The sequence below is a fragment of the Callithrix jacchus genome, chromosome 5 (assembly GCF_049354715.1).
Source record: "Callithrix jacchus isolate 240 chromosome 5, calJac240_pri, whole genome shotgun sequence".
In the NCBI taxonomy this organism is placed as follows: Eukaryota; Metazoa; Chordata; class Mammalia; order Primates; family Cebidae; genus Callithrix; species Callithrix jacchus.
In genome coordinates, this window is record NC_133506.1 from 62013355 (window position 1) to 62037567 (window position 24213).

General features: G+C 44.7%; 1 protein-coding gene across 15 annotated transcripts in view; it reads left to right on the top strand.

Annotated features, from left to right (window-relative positions):
• The window catches only part of LOC144582522 (uncharacterized), a 70670-nt gene that overhangs the window by 30378 nt on the left and 16079 nt on the right, over positions 1-24213 (top strand). For 3 of the 15 annotated variants that reach the window (XR_013535309.1, XM_078372222.1, XM_078372225.1), the window contains one exon: positions 3318-5237. The exons of 4 other annotated variants lie outside the window; for them this stretch is intronic. Coding sequence is in view for 1 of the 11 variants with exons in the window: in XM_078372222.1 (XP_078228348.1) it covers positions 3318-3363 (46 nt within the window). In the remaining 10 variants the exon portion in view is untranslated. Of the gene's footprint in view, positions 1-893; positions 5238-6695; positions 6716-24213 lie in introns of those variants that run through there. 8 more of the 15 variants (XM_078372221.1, XM_078372227.1, XR_013535301.1 and 5 more) reach the window with 7 other exon arrangements.

Here is a 24213-nt window from a genome sequence, read left to right on the forward strand (position 1 = left end):
ACATGAATCCTCATCATCACCTTCACCATGAGCCATGCCTGCCTTTTCCAGCTGGGGCTCCTCAGTGCTCAGAGATAAAGGTTGCCAGAGGCGTCAGCATGGAGCTCAGTCCCAGCCTCTTTTCCTCTTGTTCTTCCACCAGCTGTCTCTTGAGTGCCTTCCCTGTGCCAGGCACAGCCCCAGATGCAGGGGACAGAGTGGCATGCAGATGAGGGAAGCAGATAGCCCACCAGTGGGCATGGGGACATGCCAAGTCAGTCTAAGCAGGAGCAAGTGCTCAGGAAATAAACCAGATGGGAGCAGTAGGGGGAGGTCAGGGTGGGGACTCTGGCCAGAGTATCCAGGAAGGCTTCTTTGAGGATGTGCTATTGGAACTAGCCTCAGTCCTTCAAAGAGCCAAGGGCTGAGCACCCCTGGCAGGGAAGCAGCAGGAGCAACAACCCTGAGCAGGGAATGGGCCTGGCTTGTCTCAAGACCAAGACGGCTGCTGCTGCAGTGGAGTGAAGGGGAGAGATGGCAGAGGAAAGCAGAAGGCAGGGGCTCGGTAGCCTGGGGCCTCATCCAGACTCTGAGCTTCTGTACTCCTCCCCCGACCCCTGGGACATCTGTGAGTCACTGAGCTGTGGACAGGGAGTGCTCAGAGTCACCCATGGCCTCACGGCGAGACCTGGCCCCATCTTCTCATTAAGGACCCAGTTCATTGATTCTCCTTCCTCAAAAGCTTGGGGGTTTTGTGCATTTAAGTTTCCAAACTTCTTGTTCAAATATTCACAAAATATATGTTATAAGCTGAATACTTTGCCAGGCTCTGTGGACCCATCAGGCACTTTGATGCCCTCAAGCAGCCCAGGAGCTAGAAGTTTCAATGCCTCTGCTTTGTCATCTGTAAACAGGCAGGCCAGACCTGAAGTCCTGAAAGCTCATCTGCCTGGAAGCCACCTCTCTCTGGAGTTCTGATGACACTGGAGAAGCCTGTACATATCTCTGCCCAATACCACATGTACCACAGAGGACTTTAACTGAAGCAAGTGAGACAGAGATTCTTTTTTCCCAACTTAGGATCTAAAAGTTTCTTGAATGTTCAGTTCTGTGGCTCCATTGCCCACCCAGATCTCCTGCCCTGGCTACAACCAATCCAAAAACTTTAAAGAGATTCCAAGTTCACCAACCCACCTTTCCTTCCTGAGCTGGAGTGAGAAAGAAGCACAGTCGTCCCTCAGTATCCACAGGGGATGTGGTCCAGGTCCTCAAGGATACAGAAATATGCAGATGCTCAAGTCTCTGATAAAAAATATGTAGTATTTGTACATAACCTATGCCCATCCTCCCATAGCGTTTAAATCATCTCTAGACTACTTATAATACCTAATACAATGTAAACGCTATAAAAATGGTTATACGGCATTGTCTTCATTTGTATTATTTTCTACTTTCTTTGTTTCTCTCTTTTTTTTTTTTTTTTAATGGAGTCTCGCTCTGTAACCCAGGCTGGAGTGCAATGGTGCAATCTCTGCTCACTGCAACTTCTGCCTCCCAGATTCAAGCGATTCCTGTGCCTCAGCCTCCCCAGTAGCTGGGATTACGTATGCCAGCCACCACACCCAGCTAATTTTTATATTTTTAGTAGAGAAGGAGTTTCATCATGTTGACCAGGCTGGTCTTGAACTCCTGACCTCAAGCAGTCCACCTTCTTCAGCCTCCCAAAATGCTGAGATTATAGGCATGAGCCACCACGCCCAGCCATTATTTTCTATTTTCTACTCATGGTTAGTTGAATCTGTGGAGGCAGAACCTGCAGATATGGAGGGCCAGCTGCACTATAACTGTGTGCTCTGCTTGTCTCCTACCCAGAAACCTGGACAAATGGGCTGGGAGCTATTTGCAAGGCTGTCATTTTTTATTAACAAACAACTTCTCTGCTCATAGCCATGGGAACCAGGGAAGGAGACAAGAAAGCCAGAACCGATCTTCTTTCAGTGTGAAACCACCTCTTATTTACCCTGGGAACTATCTGGGCACCTGGGAGGAGTGTGGAGGAGCATCACTGTACAGAGGGAAGGGATGGGCTCTGGAAACAGATCACTCACCAGCTCTATGACCCTAGACAGGTCACTGTACCTCCTTGACCCTCCATCTTCTTTTCAGCAAAATGGAAATATTAAATGAATTCCTAGGCCTGGCATGGTGGCTCACACATGTGATTCCAACACTTTGGGAGGCTGAGGTGGGAGGATCACTTGAGCATAAAAGTTTGAAACCAGCCTCTTCAACAAGTGAAACTGTGTCTCTACTAAGAATAATTTAAAAGTTCGATAGGCACGGTGGTCCACACCTGTGGTCCCAGCTACTCAAAAGGCTGAGGTGGGAGGATTGTTTGAGCCCAGGAGATCGAAGCTGCTATCTCAAAATAAATACATAAACAAAAATAAATGTCTGAGAGGATCAAATAAAGCCAGTAAAGTAATAAAGACCGGCACATAGAAAGTGTGACGAGCAGTATTATTTGTACAAATATAAGGACACTTGAGAATAATTTCATTCCCTTCTCGATAGCCACCTGATTGTTAGATGTACCTCAGCTGGCTGAGGGTGGGCTCTCTAGAGGAGAGACTGAGTATTCACTAGCAGCTCAGATCCGCAGAGCAGAGCATCACCCCGTGTCTCTCATGGAAGCACCCCTTCCCAGTGGCTGAGAAACATCTGTGCACAGCCTTGCTAGTAATTGGGAAATGCAAATTAAAGCAACAAATATCATTTCTCATCTATTAGTTTGGCAAAAGTATAATAGTCTGCACAGAGGCACGCACAGGTCTGCCCACTGTAGCATGGCTCCTAACAGGAAGGACTCAAAAACAGTCCACATGTTCCTCATGAGGAGGAATGGAAAAGTGTGTGTGGAATCCCCACAGCCACTAAAGGGGGATGAGCTCATTATATGAGCATCCATATGAGTTGAGCTCAAAGGTGTTGGGTGAGAAAAGAAGGGTGCACAATGGTAGCTATAGAATGCTATTAATATAAAATGTTTAAAAACAACTCATGCAAAATAGTGCTACATACTTTATTTTTCATGGCTAAAACATTCTGTACTGTATTCATAAAAGTACAAAAATGGACCTGGAAGATAGAGCCACATTTATGATGGTGAGCATAGGGTAGAAAATTAGGGGATTTCAAAGATTTCACTGTGATTTTTTTTTGTTATAAGAAAAAATTGAAGGTGAATATGCCAAAATTTTAACACAAATTCTGGGTGGTGAAAATATGGATGTTGGTTTTATTTTTCATGATTATTTTCTGCATATTTTTTTCCACAGGGGAAAAATAAAAAGAGAGCTCTATTTACAGAAAAACACCAGCTAAAAAATATAGAAGGAATGTAAAAGGTTTAGAAAGTTACCATCTTGCAAATGGAATATTTGTTTTAGCCAAAGATGCTAAAATGATCAACAGAAGCATCGTCCTTTCTGTTGGGAACAAGGCAGGTCACTCACAAGGCATTGCCCACAGGGGACACTAATTGCAAAAGGGACAGTGTGCCTCCACAGGGGGACAGCTGGCATCACCACCTTAACAAGGGATCTGACAGCATCACTGTGGGGAGGAAAAAGTTAACATCATGCACCTCCAGGAGCTCTCAGAGGATGGAGGAACACGTGAAACATCACCAGAAGGAAGCAGCCAGAGAGATCAGCCATGGGACATTCCACAAGACCTCAGTTAAAGCTCTTCACAAAGTCAACAGAAAACACCAAAAAAGGGAAAAGAAGATAAAAGAGAAGAAAAAGAGCAAAAGGGAGGAGACTGCTCTAAACAAAAAAAGACTAAACAGATACACTGACCAAATGCAATGTGTGGCCCCTAGTGGGATTCCGATACAAAAGATGCCACCATGGTAAACTTCTTTGGACCATCAGGCAATTTAAATGTGGCCTCGACGCCAGATGATCTTACTGAACTATGACTTTCTTAGATGTGATCATGACAGTCTGTGTGAGAGAGTGTCCATTTTCTTAGGTGTCTGTGGAAGCACTTTGGGAGTGCAGTGTTGGGATGTCTGCAAATTGCCTTCAGGGTCTCAGCAAGAAGGCAGGAAGCAAGAGACAGAGACACATGGAGCAACACAAACACCGAAGAGCTGCTGAATCTTGGTGGAGAGACCCTGAGTCTTCCTTATATTTTTAACTTTCTTGAAGTTTTGAATTTTTATAATAAAAAGTTAGGAGGAAAATATTTTAAGGCAGAGAAACTAGATCTTCCCACAGAACACTGGGGACCCTTATTATTATTATTTTTAAACCCTTTGTTTTATAAAGTGGGTTTTGCTAAAATAGTGGTATCTGGCATTTCTGAGAAATTAGCACAAAGGAACAGCTACATTAGCAACAAAGGAAATTCAGTGCATCTGAGTCATATATGTAAATGTCAATAATGAAAATGAGGGCTTTTGCAGCATGCCTAAGAAATGTCCTCTTTTGGAGACTTTTCCTTTTGTCTTACACCCAGAATTGTCTCAAAGGAGGTTTGACAGCAGGGCCTCAAGGGGCCAGGAGTGAGCGGCAGATGTGAGGAAGCTCAAAGAGACCACAGCACCTGCAGGGACGTGAGTCTTTAGAGCCAAAATGCCATGGACAAGCTAGGGCATTGCAACCATTTCCCTGGATGGAGATGGTCCAGGTTCCCAGTGGACCGTCTTTCTGGGAAATATTGATCAACAGGACAGTGTTCCCTTTCATCAAGCAATTGCACTTAAGGAAATTATGCCCTTCAAGGCCACACAAAGACAGTAAAATGTGAATTAAGTGAGCAGATGTTATGTGTTTAGAACAGTGCCCTAAGTTTTCCCTGTTGTGACCGTAGGAGTTCATTTAAAAAGATAAGAACTGTCTGGCAGGCTATACTAAATGGGAAAGGTAGCATGCTAAACAGCAAGCTTGATCTGTATAAGCTAGCAGTTGTGTAAAAAAAAAAAGGTATGGGGGCATAGGGGGAGGTGAAATACATCCTCTAGTGACACACACATGCTGGGAAATGCCTGTGTTCTGCTGGGAGGCTGTGTGAAAAAGGCCTACTGGGGGTTGCTGCCTTTGAGTAGAGACATGATCAGTCTAGTATAACTAGATGGGGGAGAAATTTACTTTTGTTATATTCTTTTACACTGCTTGAGTTTTTCTCTACTATGTATGCATTTTAACTCATTAATTATGCATATATAAGTAAACCAGGTCCAAAGCCTTGAGGTGTATGTGGTATCTCTTCTCTGGTTGTAAATCTCTTCTGTCACCTTGGCTGTGAAGCTTGAAATTAGAATCCTGCATCCTCTTGGGAAACAGTTCAAAAAAAGGCTAGTCTCAGAATGAGGCTTAGAAACCTCCAGCACCTGTTCTGAGGGAGCCAGTGCAGAGGCAGAATCTATTTTTGTGTTTCATGAAATGATTCCATTTGTATGTTTCCATTTACGCAAAGTGTGGGGAACAAGCAAAATGAATCTGGTGCTGGGAGTCAGAATCGTGGCTCTCTTGGGGATGGGGCCGGCTATGCTGGCTGGAAGGGGCGGTGAGGGGCCTTCTGAGGGACATGCCTGCTCTAAGTTGTGATCTGGGTTGTGGTTGCCTGGGTGCGCTCGTACACAAACACTCACTGAACTTCCCATTTTAGAAGGGTGCATTTCACTGTCTGTAAATTACCCCATCTAATTAAACAAAGCACATTAAATTCATTCTCTGTAAACTGCATTTGAGCAAAAGCCTTAACAAGCTGTGATTGGCAACGAGACATTAGGGAACCCTGCCATTTAATTCTCAGCCACACCCCATGTCAGGCTTGATTTTGTTTGTTTTCCATTTCATGCATAACAGGTATTGCCTTTCAAACTCCAAAGTGCTGCAAATGGACCAGGACAATATGTGTGGCTGCAGAGAGCAGCAGTCAGTCCCATAGAAGCAGTCTGCTCTCTGGACACAGCTGAACTTGCTGTCTTTTCTTCTTCTCCTTCCTCCTCCTCCTTCTCTTCACCTTCTTCTTTCTCCTCTGCCTCCTCCTTTTTTGCAGGAGAGTCTCATTCTGTAGCCCAGGCTGGAGTGCAGTGGTGCAATCATAGCTCACTGTAGCCTCGAACTCCTGAGCCCAGACCAGGATTGCAATCCCCCAGCCTCCCAAGTTGCTAGGACTACAGGTGGACACCACCACACCCAGCTAATTAAAAAAAAAAAAATGTAGACCAGGTGCAGTGCCTAACCCCTGTAATCCCAGCACTTTGGGAGGCTGAGACAGGTGGATCACCTGAGGTGAGGAGTTCAAGACCAACCTGGCCAACATGGTGAAACCCATCTATACTAAAAACACAAAAATTAGCTGGACATAGTGGCTCAAACCTATACACCTAGCTACTCAAGAGGCTGAAGAATGAGAATCACACCACACCCAGCCTGGGCAACAGAGTGAGACTCAAAAAAAAAAAAATTATAGAGTCAAGGTTGCTACATTGCCCAGGCTAGAGCTGAACTTTTTAACCATCAGAGCTATCCGCAGTGAGCCAGTTGCTCTGTGAGGTGATGACAGCCCTGACTCTGAAGGTGTGCAAACAGGAGGTGAGGTGGGACACAATGAGGGCATCCTGTAGTGACTCTGGGCTTGCTCATTTCTACAGGCAGAAAGTTCCTGGCAATGGGATCTCTTTCTTACCTCTCTCTTAGAAATCCACCTGCCAGAGCCCAGCTGTGGTTTTGTTACTGTTCACTGACACAAGTAATTAAACTTAAAAGTTAAAAATAGAGCTCAAGGGACGACGACTCAAGATGGCGCTGTGAGAACAACCCAGGATTGAGGCTCTCGCTGGATGCGCGGAGTAGGTGAGTCAGGGACGCATTTCCAGACGGACCTTTGTTGCCCACAAAACGGGGAAATGCCCAGATATAAAAAAAATGCGGGACGCCAGCCAGAGATCTTGACTGGTGTAGCCAGCAGCCGGTGCGGCTGCGGCCCGCGCCGGAGTGCAGAGGCGCTCCACAGAGGTCCGCACAAAAGCGCACTGTTCCAGGTGCCCTGCTGAACTGGCAACCTGAGACCTGAGAGCGCTGAACTTGAGACTGAATGGGATTGAACAGTGAGCCAGCCCAGGACAAAGCGTTAGGGGTAGCGCAGTGTGACAAACAAAACGGGATTCCAAACGCTCGCTGTTAGGAGGTTACCTTAAGGCGCAGCTCGGTGAGGGAGGGGCATCCGCCATTACCGAGAAAATCAGCCCCTACTGAGGTACACGCGCATTGCTGATGCAGCCTGCCATTGCCGAGGCAACCCGGTAAAACAGAGAGACTCCACCGCAGGGCGGAGCCCGCTGCTGCAGGGCGGAGACCGCAGAAGCAGGGTAAACCTCACACCAGCAGGGCGGAGCATCGGCAGTACAAGACTGCCTCCTAGCTGGGCAGGACAACCCCGCAGACACTCAAAAATAAAGCACCAACCCCTTCAGAAAGAGCAGCTGAGAAAAAAAGGGCTTTTTTTTTAGTTCTGTTGCAGCAGAACTAAACATAGCAGCCTAACAGCCCTGAATGAACATCAGAGCTCACAGCTCAGCACCTGAGCTCCTATAAAGTACAGACTGTCTCCACAAGCAGCTCCCTGACCCCTCTATATCCAAAAGACTGACATTTGGCAGACATCATTCTGGGACAAAGATAGCAGAAAAAGAAACTGGTAGCATCCCTACTGTTCCGCAGCTGATATAGGTGTACCCCAGACAAGCAGGGCCTGGAGTGGACCTCTGCAGTCGTACAGCAAAGGGGCTAGACTGGTAGAAGGAAAACCAAGTAACAGAAATACTTCATCATCAACAATCTGGGGGTCCACCCAGAGACCCAATCGAAAAGTCAGCAACCACACAGACGACAGGTGGATAAATCCACAAAGATGGGAAGAAACCAGCAAAAAAAGGAGGAAAACACCTGAAACCAGAACACCTCGCCTCCTAGAAAGGACCAAAACTCCTCACCAGCAAGGGAACAAAGCTGGATGGAGAATGACTGTGAGGAAATGACGGAATTAGACTTCAGAAGGTGGATAGTGAGAAACTTTTCTGAGCTAAAAGACCATGTTTCAAATCAATGCAAAGAAACTAAGAACCTTGAAAAAAGATTAGAGGAAATGATAACAAGAATGAATAACTTAGAGAGGAATATGAATGAATTAAAGGAGATGAAAAACACAATACGAGAACTTTGCGAAGCATGCACAAGTTTCAATAGCCGAATTGACCAAGCAGAAGAAAGAATTTCAGAAGTCGAAGCTCAACTCAATGAAATAAAACAAGAAACCAAGATCAGAGAAAAAAGCACAAAAAGGAATGAACAAAGTCTCCAAGAAATGTGGGACTATGTGAAGAGACCTAACCTACGTTTGTTAGGTGTACCAGAATGTGATGAAGAGAATGAATCCAAGTTGGAAAATACTCTTCAGGACATTATCCAGGAAAATTTCCCCCACCTAGGAAGACAGGCCAACACTCAATTGCAGGAAATACAGAGAACACCACAAAGATATTCTGCAAGAAGAGCAACCCCAAGGCACATAATCGTCAGATTCAACAAGGTTGAAATAAAGGAGAAAATACTAAGGGCAGCCAGAGAGAAAGGTCGGGTCACCCACAAAGGAAAGCCCATCAGACTCACAGCAGATCTCTCAGCAGAAACGCTACAAGCCAGAAGAGAGTGGGGGCCAATATTCAACATCCTTATAGAAAAGAACTTTCAACCCAGAATTTCATATCCAGCCAAACTGAGCTTCAGAAGTGAAGGAAAAATAAAATCCTTTGTGAACAAGCAAGTACTCAGAGATTTTGTCACCACCAGGCCTGCTTTACAAGAGCTCCTGAAAGAGGTACTACACATAGAAAGGAACAACCAGTACCAGCCATTCCAAAATCACACTAATTGCTAAAGAGCATCAACATAATGAAGAATCTACAACAACTAACAGGCAAAACAGCCAGCTAGCATCAAAATGGCAGTATCAAATTCACACATAACAATACTAACCCTAAATGTAAATGGACTAAATGCACCAATCAAACGACACAGACTGGCAAATTGGATAAAAATCCAAAACCCATCAGTGTGCTGTATCCAGGAAACCCATCTCACATGCAAGGATACACAAAGGCTCAAAATAAAGGGATGGAGGAAGATTTACCAAGCAAATGGAGACCAAAAAAAAAGCAGGAGTTTCTCATCTCTGATAAAATAGACTTTAAAGTAACAAAGATCAAAAGAGACAAAGAAGGACATTACATAATGGTAAAAGGATCGATACAACAAGAAGAGCTAACGATCCTAAACATATATGGACCCAACACAGGAGCACCCAGATACATAAGGCAAGTTCTTAAAGACTTACAAAGAGACTCAGACTCCCACACAATTATAGTGGGAGACTTTAACACCCCACTGTCAATATTAGACAGATCAACCAGACAGAAAATCAACAAGGATATCCAGGGCTTGAACTCAGACCTGGAGCAAGCAAACCCGATAGACATTTACAGAACTCTCCACCCCAAATTCACAGAATATACATTCTTCTCAGCACCACATCACACCTACTCTAAAATTGACCACATAATTGGAAGTAAAGCACTGCTCAGCAAATGCAAAACAACTGAAATCATAACAAACAGCCTCTCAGACCAAAGTGCAATCAAGTTAGGACTCAGAATTCAGAAACCAACCCAGAACCGCACAGCTTCATGGAAACTGAACAACTGGCTCTTGAATGTTGACTGCATAAACAACGAAATGAAGGCAGAAATAAAGAAGTTCTTTGAAACCAACGAGAACAAAGACACAACATGCCAGAATCTCTGGGACACATTTAAAGCAGTCTCTAGAGGAAAGTATATAGCAATAAGTGCCCATATGAGAAGAATGGAGAGATCCAAAATTGACACCCTATCATCAAAATTGAAAGAGCTAGAGGAGCAAGATCAAAAAAACTCAAAACGCAGCAGAAGACAAGAAATAACTAAGATCAGAGCTGAACTGAAGGAGATTGAGACACGAAAAACCCTCCAAAAAAATCAATAAATCCAAGAGCTGGTTTTTTGAAAAGATCAACAAAATAGACAGACCACTAGCTAGATTGATTAAAAAGAAAAGAGAGAACAACCAAATAGATGCAATAAAAAATGATAAAGGGGAAATCACCACAGATTCCACAGAAATTCAAACCATCATAAGAGAATATTACAAACAACTCTACGCACATAAGCTAGAAACCTGGAAGAAATGGATAAATTCCTGGACTCCTGTGTCCTCCCAAGCCTAAACCAGCAGGAAGCTGAAACTATGAATAGACCAATAACAAGGGCAGAAGTCGAGGCAGCAATTAAGAGCCTACCACACAAAAAAAGCCCAGGTCCAGACGGGTTCACAGCCGAATTCTACCAGACACACAAAGAGGAGCTGGTACCATTCCTTCTGAAACTATTCCAAATAATCCAGAAAGAAGGAATCCTTCCCAAATCATTCTATGAGACCAATATCATCCTGATACCAAAACCCAGCAGAGACCCAACAAGAAAAGAAAACTTCAGGCCAATATCCATGATGAACATGGATGCAAAAATCTTCAATAAAATATTGGCAAGCCGATTGCAACAGCAAATCAAGAAACTTATCCATCATGATCAAGTAGGATTCATCCCGGGGATGCAAGGCTGGTTCAACATACGCAAGTCTATAAACATAATTCACCACATAAACAGAACCATAAACCAAAACCACATGATTATCTCAATTGACGCAGAGAAGGCATTTGACAAAATTCAACAGCCCTTTATGCTAAAAACCCTCAATAAACTCGGTATTGATGGAACATATCTCAAAGTAATAAAAGCTATTTATGACAAACCAACAGCCAATATCATACTGAATGGGCAAAAACTGGAAGCATTCCCTTTGAAATCTGGCACTAGACAAGGATGCCCTCTTTCACCACTCCTATTCAATATAGTACTGGAAGTTCTAGCCATAGCAATCAGGCAAGAAAAAGAAATAAAGGGTATTCAAATAGGAAAGGAGGAAGCCAAATTGTCTCTATTTGCAGACGACATGATAGTATACCTAGAAGACCCCATCGCCTCAGCACAAGAACTCCTGAAACTGATAAGCAACTTCAGCAAAGTCTCAGGATATAAAATCAATGTGCAAAAATCACAAGCCTTCCTCTACACCAATAACAGACTTAAAGAAAGCCAAATCAAGAACGAACTGCCATTCACAATTGCTACAAAAAGAATAAAATACCTTGGAATACAACTCACAAGGAACGTAAGGGACCTCTTCAGGGAAAACTACAAACCACTGCTCAACGAAGTCAGAGAGGACACAAACAGATGGAGAAACATTCCATGTTCATGGTTAGGAAGAATTAATATTGTGAAAATGGCTATACTGCCCAAAGTAATTTACAGAATCAATGCTATACCCATCAAGCTACCATCGACTTTCTTCACAGAACTGGAGAAAACCACCATGAACTTCATATGGAACCAAAAGAGAGCCCGCATAGCCAAGTGAATTCTAAGCAAAAAGAACACAGTGGGGGGCATCACACTACCGGATTTCAAACTATACTACAAGGCTACAGTAATCAAAACAGCATGGTACTGGTACCAAAACAGAGATATAGACCAATGGAACAGAACAGAGGCAACAGACGCAACACAACATATCTACAACCACACAATCTTTGATAAACCTGTCAAAAACAAGCAATGGGGAAAGGATTCCCTGTTCAACAAATGGTGTTGGGAAAACTGGCTAGCCATGTGCAGAAAGCAGAAACTGGACCCCTTCCTGACACCTTACACTAAAATTAACTCCAGATGGATTAAAGACTTAAACATAAGACCCGGCACCATAAAAACCCTAGAAGGAAATCTAGGCAAAACTATCCAGGACATAGGAGTAGGCAAGGACTTCATGAACAAAGCACCAAAAGCATTGGCAACAAAAGCCAAAATAGACAAATGGGACCTAATGAAACTCCACAGTTTCTGCACGGCAAAAGAACCAGTCACTAGAGTGAATTGGCAACCAACAGAATGGGAAAAAATGTTTGCAGTTTACCCATCTGACAAAGGGCTGATATCCAGAATTTACAAAGAACTCAAACAGATTTACAGGAAAAAAACAAACAAGCCCATTCAAAAGTGGGCAAAGGATATGAACAGACACTTTACGAAAGAAGACATATATGAGGCCAACAATCATATGAAAAAATGCTCATCGTCACTGGTCATCAGAGAGATGCAAATCAAAACCACATTGAGATACCATCTCACGCCAGTTAGAATGGCGATCATTAAAAAATCTGGAGACAACAGATGCTGGAGAGGATGTGGAGAAAAAGGAACACTTTTACACTGTTGGTGGGAGTGTAAATTAGTTCAACCACTGTTGAGTCAGTGTGGCAATTCCTCAAGGCCTTAGAAATAGAAATTCCATTTGACCCAGCAATCCCATTACTGGGTATATATCCAAAAGGCTATAAGTCCTTCTACTATAAGGACACATGTACATGAATGTTCATTGCAGCACTGTTTACAATAGCAAAGACTTGGAATCAACCCAAATGCCCATTGATGATAGACTGGATTGGAAAAATGTGGCACATATACACCATTGAATATTATGCAGCAATCAGAAATGATGAGTTTGTGTCATTTGTAGGGACATGGATGAATCTGGAGAACATCATCCTCAGCAAACTGACACAAGAACAGAAAGCGAAACACCGCATATTCTCACTCATAGGTGGGTGATGAAAAATGAGAATGCATGGACACAGAGAGAAGAGTACTAAACACTGGGGTCTATTGGGGGGAAATGGGGAGGGCCAGTGGGAGGGGGAGGTGGGGAGGGATAGCCTGGGGAGAAATGCCAAATGTGGGTGAAGGGGAGAAAGAAAGCAAAACACACTGCCATGTGTGTACCTATGCAACTGTCTTGCATGTTCTGCACATGTACCCCCAAACCTAAAATTCAATAAAAAAAAAAAAATAGAGCTCAAGCCTCCTTTGACAGTCACACTCAGTCCTGGTTCCCTCTTGCCCCAGCAGATCAGAGCCGCCTTCATCATGCAAGTCCTTGCAGGCTTCTTACACTTCACAGTCATGTGTGCGTGATCACGGACCACTCAGCACTGTACTCTGTGTGTGTGTGTGTGATCACGGACCACTCAGCACTGTACTCTGTGTGTTTGTGTGTGCGTGATCGCGGACCACTCAGCACTGTACTCTGTGTGTGCACGTACGTTGTTTGGTTTTGGTTTTGTTTTACTAAAAGGCATCGTCACGCTATAAGGCTCCTGCTATAAACTACTTCCATTCACTCAGTGTCTGTCCTGAAAGCTTCTATATCTGTCTCATTGTTTTAACTGTGGTGTAGACTCCTGGCTCTGATGTGTGCATCCTGCATATTCAGGCATCCTCTGCTGCATGGAGTTTTACATTGTTTCCCATTTCTCACTGTCATTAAGAGACTCACTGAGGAGAATTATGTCTGAGGGGTGGGTTATGTCTGTGTTCTACATTTAACTGATTCTGGCCGGTTGCCCTCCAGAAGGCTGCTGCCAGCTCCCTCCTCCAGCAGAATATTGGTTCATGTTTCCGTAAATCACCCCCTGCCCTCAATGTTACCAACTTTAAAACTTTCCAACCTGATGTGTGAAAGTTACTTTTTCATTGTTCAGTTGTGTTTTCCTGAATTTGGGGAGACTGGGCATTTTCTGTGTTTGTGGACTGTCTGCATCCCCTCTCCTGCTCTGTGCACCATCCCCCTGCTCCAGCTGCTTCCTGGAGCCTCCCTCCTTCCTCTCCACCTGCCCGCTTCCTCCTCATCCTTCAGTTTCTTCCTAAGGGCCCATAGGCCTTATTTGGCTTTTACGTTCCTCTCACTCTGCCATTGGCAGCTGCTGGGCTTCCCATCCCCTGGGAGGTTTCAGAGGATCGGGAAGACACAGGAGAAAAGTTGCCATGTGGTGTAATACAGGCCATAGTGTTCATCGTCCACAGCCTTTGTTGAGGACTTACTATGTGCCAAGAACCTCCTCTAAGAACGTAACTGTGCTCCCTCACTTCATGCTCATAACCACCTGTGAGAGGGGCAATGTTTCTCATCCCCTTTTCCACAGAGAATATGGAGGCACAGAGGAGTCAAGACTGCGACAGAGTCAAGATTCAAACCCAGGCTGTCTGGCTCTGGGTTCAACCTCTCCAGTGCTCGGCTAGGTGTTGGACAGGGCCAAGGAGACACAGAGAATGAACACCACCTGACTTGGGCTGGGTCAGGGACAGCTTCCCGTAGGAAGTGACAACTCAACAGAGCGTTGAAGAGGACCAGGAGGAGCTGACCAGGCAATGAATAGAATAAGTATGTCCAAGAAAAGGGAAGGGCCTCCTCAGTGATGCTGGGAGGCTGGAGAGCTGGCCTGGCCCAGGGTGTGTGCCAGCAGGGCAGGAGATCGAGCCTAAGGGGTGGCCAGGGTCAGATCTAGAAGAGGCTGGGCCATTCCATAGTCAATACCTCATCCCAAGGCCAGGCAGGCCTTCCACTGCTCGGCATGCAACCACTGGGATGCCAGGAGACTAAGCCACTGCCACCCACCTGGGTTCCTGAGACCCAGTGCACAGGCACGGGGACAGGAGTGGGTGTGGCTGATTTACATCCAACAGGTTGAGGGGAAATCCCAGGAAGTACAGCCCAGGCACTAATCAAATCTAAGACTAATAATAAGCATCTTGAGTAATGAGTGGCCTGGGCCGGAGCAGGCGAGGTGGCTGGAGCCCGGCAGACCTGGAGGAGCAGTGTGAGTAGCCAGGCAGGACGGCAGGAGGGCAGGTGGGAGGAGGGTTGGGCTTGAGGGCTGGTGGAGATTGGCAGGGTCCAGTGGGTGCAGGGCCCCCAGCAGATCCACACACTGGGGCAGTCCCAGCCTCCTCAAGCCCCTGCACATGGAGAGCCCCGAATCTGAATGCCTCCGGGGTGTGGGGCTTGCCTTCTGGGAGAGAAGCCACCAAGGCTGCAGGGTTGGCCACACCAGCAGAAATCCCCTTTGTCACCATGCCCCCCTCACAGCCCCCATTTTCCCCTTACATCCCCTCTGGACTGTTTTAATGCTAATCTCAAGTATCACATTGTTTGAGTTGCAGAGATAGCAGGATTTATTCCCTAAGAACACAAACTCTAACAACAAAACAAAACCAAAAACGAAGCATCATACCCTCACCCCTGCTAAAATACAATTCCCAAACAGCATCGCACAGCCTGCCAGGGTTCAGACTGTCCTGGCTGCCTCATCAATGTCTGTCTCAGTTGATTTGTTCAAATCAGGATCCCAGCCTGGCGCACGTTAGACTTTTGGCTACATTTTAATATATAACAGTTTCCACCCATTTTTTTCTTGGTTATTTATTTGTTGAAGAAACTAGACTATTTATCCTACAGTTTTTTGTTTGGTTGTTTTTTGTGAGACAGGCTCCCTCTATTACCAATGGTGCAATCTCGGCTTGCTGCAACCTCCACCTCCAGGGTTTAAGTCATTCTCCTTTCTCAGCCTTCCAAGTAGCTGGGATTACAGATGCCCTCCATGCTTGGCTAATTTTTTCTATTTTTAGTAGAGATGAGGTTTCACCATTTTGGCCAGGCTGATCTCAAACTCCTGAACTCAGGGGATCTATCTGCCTCGGCCTCCCAAAGTGCTGGGATTATAGGTGTGAGCCACCACACCCAGTCCCTATAGTATTTAATCAGGGTGGGTTTCTAAGTTTTTATGAAAGGGCCCCAGGTCCTCACCGTGCAGTCAGAATCCAAGGCTGGGTGGACCCGGGGCAAAGCCTGGAGTCACAGCCTCTCCCCGATGCTCTGTCCCACACCCCAGGCAGGGAGCGAATCTGTTCTCTGATCATCTTTTGTGTCCAGTGACCATGTCCCCAGAATCCTCAGCCAGGGGCTCAAATACATCAAGTTTCTAAGAGAGTTGGACAAGGCAGTGACCAGAGGATGCCTCAACACAGGGTGAAATTGCCCAGTGCTCTGGGACCACGAGTGGGGACCCAGCCAGAACTGTGACCTGGTGCTGGCAGAGGCTGCCTGGTACTGCCAAATCAGCCCTGGCCAGTTGTTCACTGACCCACTCTGGGACGTTGGCTAAGCCATTTTCCCTCAGCTGTAAAATGGAGAAGATGATCTTTCCTATTGGATATCCCTCAAAAACACAAAAGTGCTTCGATGAACCTGCCAGACCCCCTATTGGAGAGTCACGAGGAAAGGCTCTGAGAAGGTCTGCAGTTAACCAAAAAAATGCCTTGACTTTCTTTAACCCAGCATTTTTCAAGCTAAGTTGACCACAGAGATCTTTCTTGGTGCAACACGCCTGTTAACCCCCCAAGCACGTGAGGAGATACAAGCAGAGGGCTCTGAGAATCACCCTCCTTGGCTGCTCTCTGGTCTCAGGGTGCATTGGAGAGCCTCTATCCCACATCTGAGTCTGCAGCAGACCGGGGTGTGAGCCCAGCCCGCAGAGCTAGTGTCAGAGTGGAGTTCTGCTTCTTCCATTTCCGTCAACGGAGCTTCCCTCTCAGGTTTCTATTCTGCCTGGCTGGTGTCAGTCTTGGGGTTTTTCTGCCCTCCTTTGACACTTGATGTTGGTTCTGGGATTTTAGTAGGTCCACATGGTGTAGAGGAAGGCCTTCAGGCCATCTGGTCAATTGGGCACTGTCTTTCCATCAGGTCCAGTGGCTTTGGTGGCTTCCAGGAAATGAATGGATCTTGGAACCTCACCAAGGCTGCCCTTGTCACATAGAGCCTGCTGCCCACCTTCCATTCAGCCAGCTCTTCACAGTGATATGCAGTGGGTGCTGGCTTTCTCCCTCTCTGCTCCCCCACCCAAAAGCAGGGAGAATCAGGGGTCTGTCTTTAATTTTGTTTGATCATTTGATTTTAGATCTGCTTTTGAATAGATAGAGTAGTCAGATGGTTTGAAACCCGGAAAGTATTGAAAGATTTATAACAGAAAGTCTTTCTCCCTCCTTGTCCTCCATCTGCCCAGGTCCTGCCTCCCCTAGAATAAGCAGTTTTGTTTAGATATAAGTTATATGCCTTGAAATTCACCTGTGTCAAGTGTATTTAGTATATTTGCACAGCAGAGTTGTGCGACCATCACCATAAGCTAGTTTTAGGACATTTTGAGAAAGCCAAAAGAAAGTTTGTCAGTCTTCACTCCTCCCCAGCCCCAGGCTACCGCTAAACTACTCTGCCCCTCTAGATTTGCCTATTTTTGACATATTCCGTAAATTGAATCACATATGGTGTATTGTGACTGGCTTCTTCCAGTTGGCATAATGTTTTCATCCATGCTGCAGCATGTGTCAGTATTTCCTTCGTTTTTGTAGCTAAATAACATTCTTTTTTTTTTTTTTTTGAGACAGAATCTCGCTTTTGTTACCCAGACTGGAGTGCAATGGTATGATCTTGGCTCACCACAACCTCTGCCTCCTGGGTTCAAGCGATTCTCCTCCCTCAGCCTCCCGAATAGCTAGGATTATAGGCATGTACAACCTTTCCGGCTAATTTTATATTTTCAGCAGAGACAGGGTTTCTCCATATTGGTCAAGCTGGTCTTGAACTCCCAACCTCAGGTGATCTGCCTGCCTGAGCCTCCCAAAGTGCTGGGATTACAGGTGTGAGCCACTGCGCCCAGCCAATAACATTCCGTTTTATGGATCTATCGCATGTGATTTATCCAATCAGCAGTGAATGGACATTTGTGTTGTTTCTACTTTTTGGCCACTCTGATTCTTAATAACACTTCCATGAACTTTTAGGTTCAAGTTTTGGATGGACATGTTTTCATTTCTTTTGAGTAGATGGATACCTCTAAGTGGAATTGCTGAGTCATATGATACATGTTATGTTTAACATTGTAAGGAACTGCCAAACTGCTTTCCAAAGTGGCTGCACTATTTTAAAATTCATTTCACGCACGAGGGTTCCGATTTCTCCATGTCCTCAATGACACTTGTCATTGACTGTCTTTCTCATTCTAGCCATCTCAGGGGGTGTGAGGTGGTATCTCAGTGTGGTTGGATTTGCATTTCCCTAATGACAAATGATGTTGAGCATCTTTTCATGTGCTTGTTGGCTATTTATGTCTTCTTTCAGGAAGAGGCCTAGTGAAATCTTTAGGCTGTATAAAAATTGGATTATTTGTCTTCTTTCATTATTCTAAGCATTCTTTATATGTTCTGGATACAAGCTTCTTATCAGTTATAAGATTTGTAAATATTTTCTCAAAGTTTGTGGAAAGTTTTTTTTTTTTTACTTTCTTCCTGTTCTTTGGAACACAAAAGTTTTTCATTTTAAGTCCAATTTTGATCAATCTTCTCTTCTATCACATGCACACTTGGTGTCATTGCCTATCCCCAAATCATGAAGATTTACTTCTGTGTTTTCTTCTATGAGTGCTATGGCTTTAGCTCTTACATGTGAGTCTGTGATCTACTTTCAGTTAATGTTTGTGCGTACTGTGAGATAGGGGTCCAAATTCATTCTTTTCTATATATTCATTTCTATATATTCATTCTTTTCTATTCATTCTGAATAGCCATTTGACCCAGCACCATTTGTTGAAAAGACTATTCTTTCTCCCATTGAATTGTTGGGTACCCTTGTTGAAAATCCATTGATCATAACTGCTGGGCTTTATTTTTGGACTCTCAATTATATTTCACTGATCTATGTCTATCCTGATGCCAGCACCACCCTGTCTTAGTTACCACTGCCTTGCAATAAGTTTTGATGTAGGAACCTCCTGAGTCTTCCATCTGTGTTTTCTTTTCTTCCTTTAGTTCATGAGCATGGGCTGTCTTTCCATTTATTTAAATCTTTCATTTCCTTGAACAATTTTTTTTAGTTTTTATGTATGTCTTGCACTCCTTTTATTAAATTTCTTCTTAAATATTTTCTTTAAAATAGTGTCATTGGTTTCTTATTTTCTAATGGGATTTCTTTATGCATATATGACCATTTACAAATATAGATTAGAACTTCCCCCTTTTTTTGAAAATAACCTTAAAAACAAAAACTGAGCCCATGAGCCATGCTATTTTGTTTTTATTTTTGTATTTTAGTTAATATGTCTTGCTGTTCTTTTCATAGCAACACACAGAGAGCTTCCTCATTCCTTGTGTTGATAGCTACGTAATAATCTAATATATAAATGTACTGTAACTTAGTCAATTCCCTGCTGATGAATGTTGGGTTACTTTTAATCTTCTGCTATTACAAATGTTGCTGCAATTGGCCAGGCATGGTGGCTCATGCCTGTAATCCCAGCACTTTGGGAGGCTGAGGCAGCCAGATCACCTGAGGTCAGGAGTTTGAGACCAGCCTGGCCAACATGGTGAAACCCCTTCTCTACTAAAAATACAAAAATTCGTCAGGCATGATGGTAGGTGCCTGTAATCCCAGCTACTCAGGGGGCTGAGGCAGGAGAATTGCTTCAACCCAGGTGGCGGCAGTTCCAGTGAGCCGATATCATGCCACTGCACTCCAGCCTGGGCAACAGAAAGAGACTCCATCTCAAAAAAAAAAAAAAAAAAAAATGGAAGAAGGAAAAAAGAAAAATTACAAAAAACTGTTGCTGCAATAAATTTATCATTTCACACTTCAGGATACATTTCAAAGTTTAATCATTGGGTCAGTGGGTAAATCTATTTGTAATTTTGACAAATGTTGCCAAATTACCCTCTATGGGGCTTACTTCTATTTACTATCCATCCATAATGAATAAGAGTGCCACTGTCACCACTGCCTTGCCAATACAAGATATTATTAAACTTTTTGAGTTTTAACCATCTCAGGGTGAAAACAGTATCAGTGTAGTTTGAATTTGCCTGTCTCTTTAAATGAGATCAAGCATCCTTATGTTGTATTTCCCTGTCTGTGAACTGCCTATTCGTGCCCTTTGCCAGTTTTTCTCATGGGTAGCTGATCTTTATTTTTCTGTTTATTCTTTAGATCTGAGTTGTAAAGGTTTTGTGCCTGTTTCTCATATGTCTTTGGACTTGAGTGTTTGTTATAAAGAAGTTTTGGGGTTTTTTGTTGTTATTGTTCTTCTTGTTGTTTGTTTTGTTTTTTTGAGACAGAGTCTTGATCTGCCACCGAGGCTGGAGTGCAGTGATGCTATCTCAGATCACTGCAACTTCCCCATGCCGGGTTCAAGCGATTCTCCTGCCTCAGCCTCCTGAGTAGCTGGGACTACAGGTACACGCCACGATGTCAGGCTAATTTTTATATTTTTAGTAGAGATGAGATTTCACCATATTCATTAGGCTGGTCTCAAACTCCTGACCTCAGTGATCCACCTGCCTCAGCCTCTTAAACTGCTGGGATTACAGGTGTGAGCCACCATGTCCAGCCACAAAAAAGTTTTATTTGTTTGCTTGTTGTTTCGTGGATTCTATGTTATGCATCTTTTCTTTTATGGATTTTGGGTCATAGTTAGAAAGGCCTTTCACACTTTGATGATGTAAAAATTATCAAATGGTTTCTTCTCTATTAAATGTATGTATTTTTATTCCTTTCCCATTTAAGTATGTTATTGGGTTGCTTTTTGATCTCAGGGAAATTGCTTCCCGTGCTCATTTCTGGCTCAGTCACTTTGTACCAGGAATCCTTTCTCCAAGGTGTCGAAAGCAAGAGCCAGGACTTTCCCCCTTCCCCACCAGGGCACCTCTCCCTGCATCCTCCCTGGGTGGAGATGCAGGCAGGGAAGGAGCTGCTCAGGAAACTCAATATGATTCCTGCCCAGCTGTCCATCAACACAGTGCAGGAATGCGGCTTGCTTTTCCTTCCACAAGTCTTTACTGAGGACAACTATGTACAAGGAATCCAGTCACTGAAAAGCATGTATCCAGCACATGCTGTGTGCCTGCTGTCATGGAAGGCACTGGATGCAGAGACGAATAAGACAGGAGGAGGTAGAATGGCTACACCCTGAAATGTCACATTACCAACAAGAAATGTCACTGAACAGGTGGTCCTAGGAGTTCAGGTTCTGGGGGTAGTTTACCCCCCAATCTCCTCACAGGGCACTAATTTTATGCTACTATCACTATTAGTGATTAACACTGGCTGGGCACAGGGACTCACACCTGTTGTCTTAGTTACTTGGGAGGCTGAGTGGGGAGAATTGCTTGAACCCGGGAGTTCAAGGCTGCAGTGAGCTATGACTACACTACTGTAATTTTGTAGGGACAGAGCAAAACCCTGTCTCTACAAAAGGAAATTTAATTATCACTAATGTTAAAATTATTTTATATTATTATAAAATGATAACTATTAGCCCATTATATTTTATACTATTTATAGCACAATAATAACTACTAGTAGGAGCAGCCATGTTTTGGGCTGTTATATGCTTGCTGTGTACACACCCTTGAGAAGATCTACAAAAGAGTCTAGAATCCCCATTTTACAGGAAAACTGAAGTTATGCACAGCCCAAGTTCTTCCCAAGATGACTCAGCCCTGCTTTCCCCACAATGGGCACTTCACTCCTGCACATGGTCACTGAACCATGGTGAATCCATTTTCAACATGAGCTGACAGGAGGTAAAAATTATGATGGGCATTTCATAAACAAAAACTGAGAAGGTAACTTGAACAGTTCTCCCGGGACCTAACTAAGTTCTTCTTCCTTTAGAACCAGCATGGGAGGCCGGGTGCAGTGGCTCACATCTGTAATCCCAGCACTTTGGGAGGCCAAGGTGGACGGATCACATGATGTCAGGAGTTTGAGACCAGCCTAGCCAACATGGCCAAACCCTGTCTCTAGTAAAAATACAAAAACTAGCCAGGTGTGGTGGTGCACACCTGTAATCACAGCTACTTGGGAAGCTGAGGCAGGAGAATCTCTTGAACCTGGGAGGCAGAGGTTGCAGTGAGCCAAGATCGCAACACTGCACTCCAGCCTGGGTGACAAAGCAAGACTCCATGTAGGAAAAAAAAAAAAAAGAAACAGATGGGGTTGGTTGACTCTCAATCCTGAAAATCTCTGAAGTTTCATTCTGCGTGGAAGTGGGAGTAGGCAGGGGGGGTGTTAGAACCATTTTCAGTATTTCAGAATAGCCTGGGGAAAAAACATACATAGCTCACAGAAACCAGAAGTCATCTTTCCCTCCTCCCGCTTCTTTCTCTTCCCTTCTATTTCCTGTCTTCCTCGTCTGTCTTCCTCTTTCACCCTTCTTCTCCTCTTCTGCCTCCTCCTCCTCCACATCCTACTTTTCCTCCTCCAGTTCCTCCTCCTCCTCCTTCCTGATTAGCAGAAGCCAGGTTGTAAGGTCACATTCCATTCCCATGCACGTCCCCCAGGTCTCAGCTGCAGCCTCATCCAGGCACACCCCTGTCTCTGCACACTGGAATCTTCTCCTGCCCTCACCCCACTGGTGAGCTCAGATCAGTGCCCAGCCCAAGTTTACACTCAGTGTTTGCTTGAATGATTGAATGAGAAATTCCTTCTATTACAAACCTACTGTTCCTCCTCTTCCAGTCACATCTACAGGTTTCCTTGGTGTGACTGCAAAGGGCAAGAATGAGAAGTCGACCTCTCCCCACAGCCCTGCTCCTTTACTCCTGCAAAGACCCCTCCCCACCAAGGAGGAAAAGAAGGAGTTGGCTCAGGCCAACAGTAATTGGCCCCTAAAAATTTTTTTTTCTCCATTCAGGTGTAGGTCTTGTCCAGCACAGCACTCCATATGGCAGGAAGTGCCAAATTAATAACGGCAGCAGCTCAGGGGGTTAAGCCTTTACTAATGTGCTCAGTACCACACTAGGTACCTGCCATGCATATGCTGCTCTCAATGACCCTGTGCATAAGCAACAGCTTCCACGTTTACAGGGGAGGATGCTGGCTCTCGAAGAGGGGAAGTAGTGCCCAGAGTTACACAGAAAGGAGTACCAGTCCTGTGATGCACACAGTCCAGAGTTCCCACACAGGACTGCCCTGTGGCTTTCCCCAGGTCATCCCCAAAGAGGCTCCTAACCGGTCCATTCCCCCTGCTGGTCCTTGGCTTGTCCATTTTAGATGCTCTGGATTGATTTTCCACTTTCTAAGGTAAGAACATAACTCTGACATCACTATCTGAATGCATGCAGCCTCCCCTCCCCAGCCCCCAGTGAAGGAGAAACATGTGGTCAGTTAGAGTCAAGATAGACACCTGCTGGCTGCCAGCTCTGTCCCAGAATGTCAACTCCTCTGCAGTTTTGCTCTCTTCTGTCTTCTTCCTCTCTCCTAGAAAGCCTGTTTTTGCCTTTGTTCTTTGACAATGGTCTAATGGCTCTCACAGTGAGTAAACTGTTTTACAGAAGGAATAATCCCACATCTCCACCTTACCCATTGACTCGGATGGCTCACTTATTTAAGACACTGTAAATATTCCCCACAGCTGAGCTATACAGGTCCTGTGATTACCTTTCTTTCCTTTCCTTTCCTTTTTTCTTTTTTTTTTTTTTGAGACAGTCTCACTCTGTGGCAAAGCCAGAGTGCAGTGGCAAGATCTTGGCTCACTGCAACCTCTGTCTCCTGGTTTCAAGCAATTCTCCTGTCTCAGCCTCTCAAGTAGCTGAGATTACAGGCATGCACCACTGCACCCAGCTAGTTTTTGTATTTTCAGTGAAGACAGGGTTTCACCATGTTGGCCAGGCTGGTCTCGAACTCCTGACCTCAAATGATCCACCTGCCTCAGTATCTCAAAGTGCTTGGATTACAGGCATGAGCCACCACACCTAGCCTACCTTTCTTTTCTTAGTGATGTGTTTTGTTTCCCTGGAGTTGATAACTCCTCTGTTTCCTATGCATGTAATTCATATCCAGCTCCGAGACAGATCCACCTTGTCAGTTGGTCAGACATTCTCACTTATCCAACACTTCTGTTTTCACCAGTGGCATTCCCCTCTCTTCCATCTTAGATGGGGTGGGGTACCCTCTAGACCTCCAAGCAGCTGTCACCTGGGACATCCTTCACCATCATGCTGAGAAGGTCCACCTTCCCTTCTCTGCTGTGAGAGGAGTCCTGTTCTTCACCACCCCTGGCTTTCTTTATTCACTTTCCAGATTCGATGGAGCACGTCCTCCAGTAGCTTTGAAGGCCATTCATGTC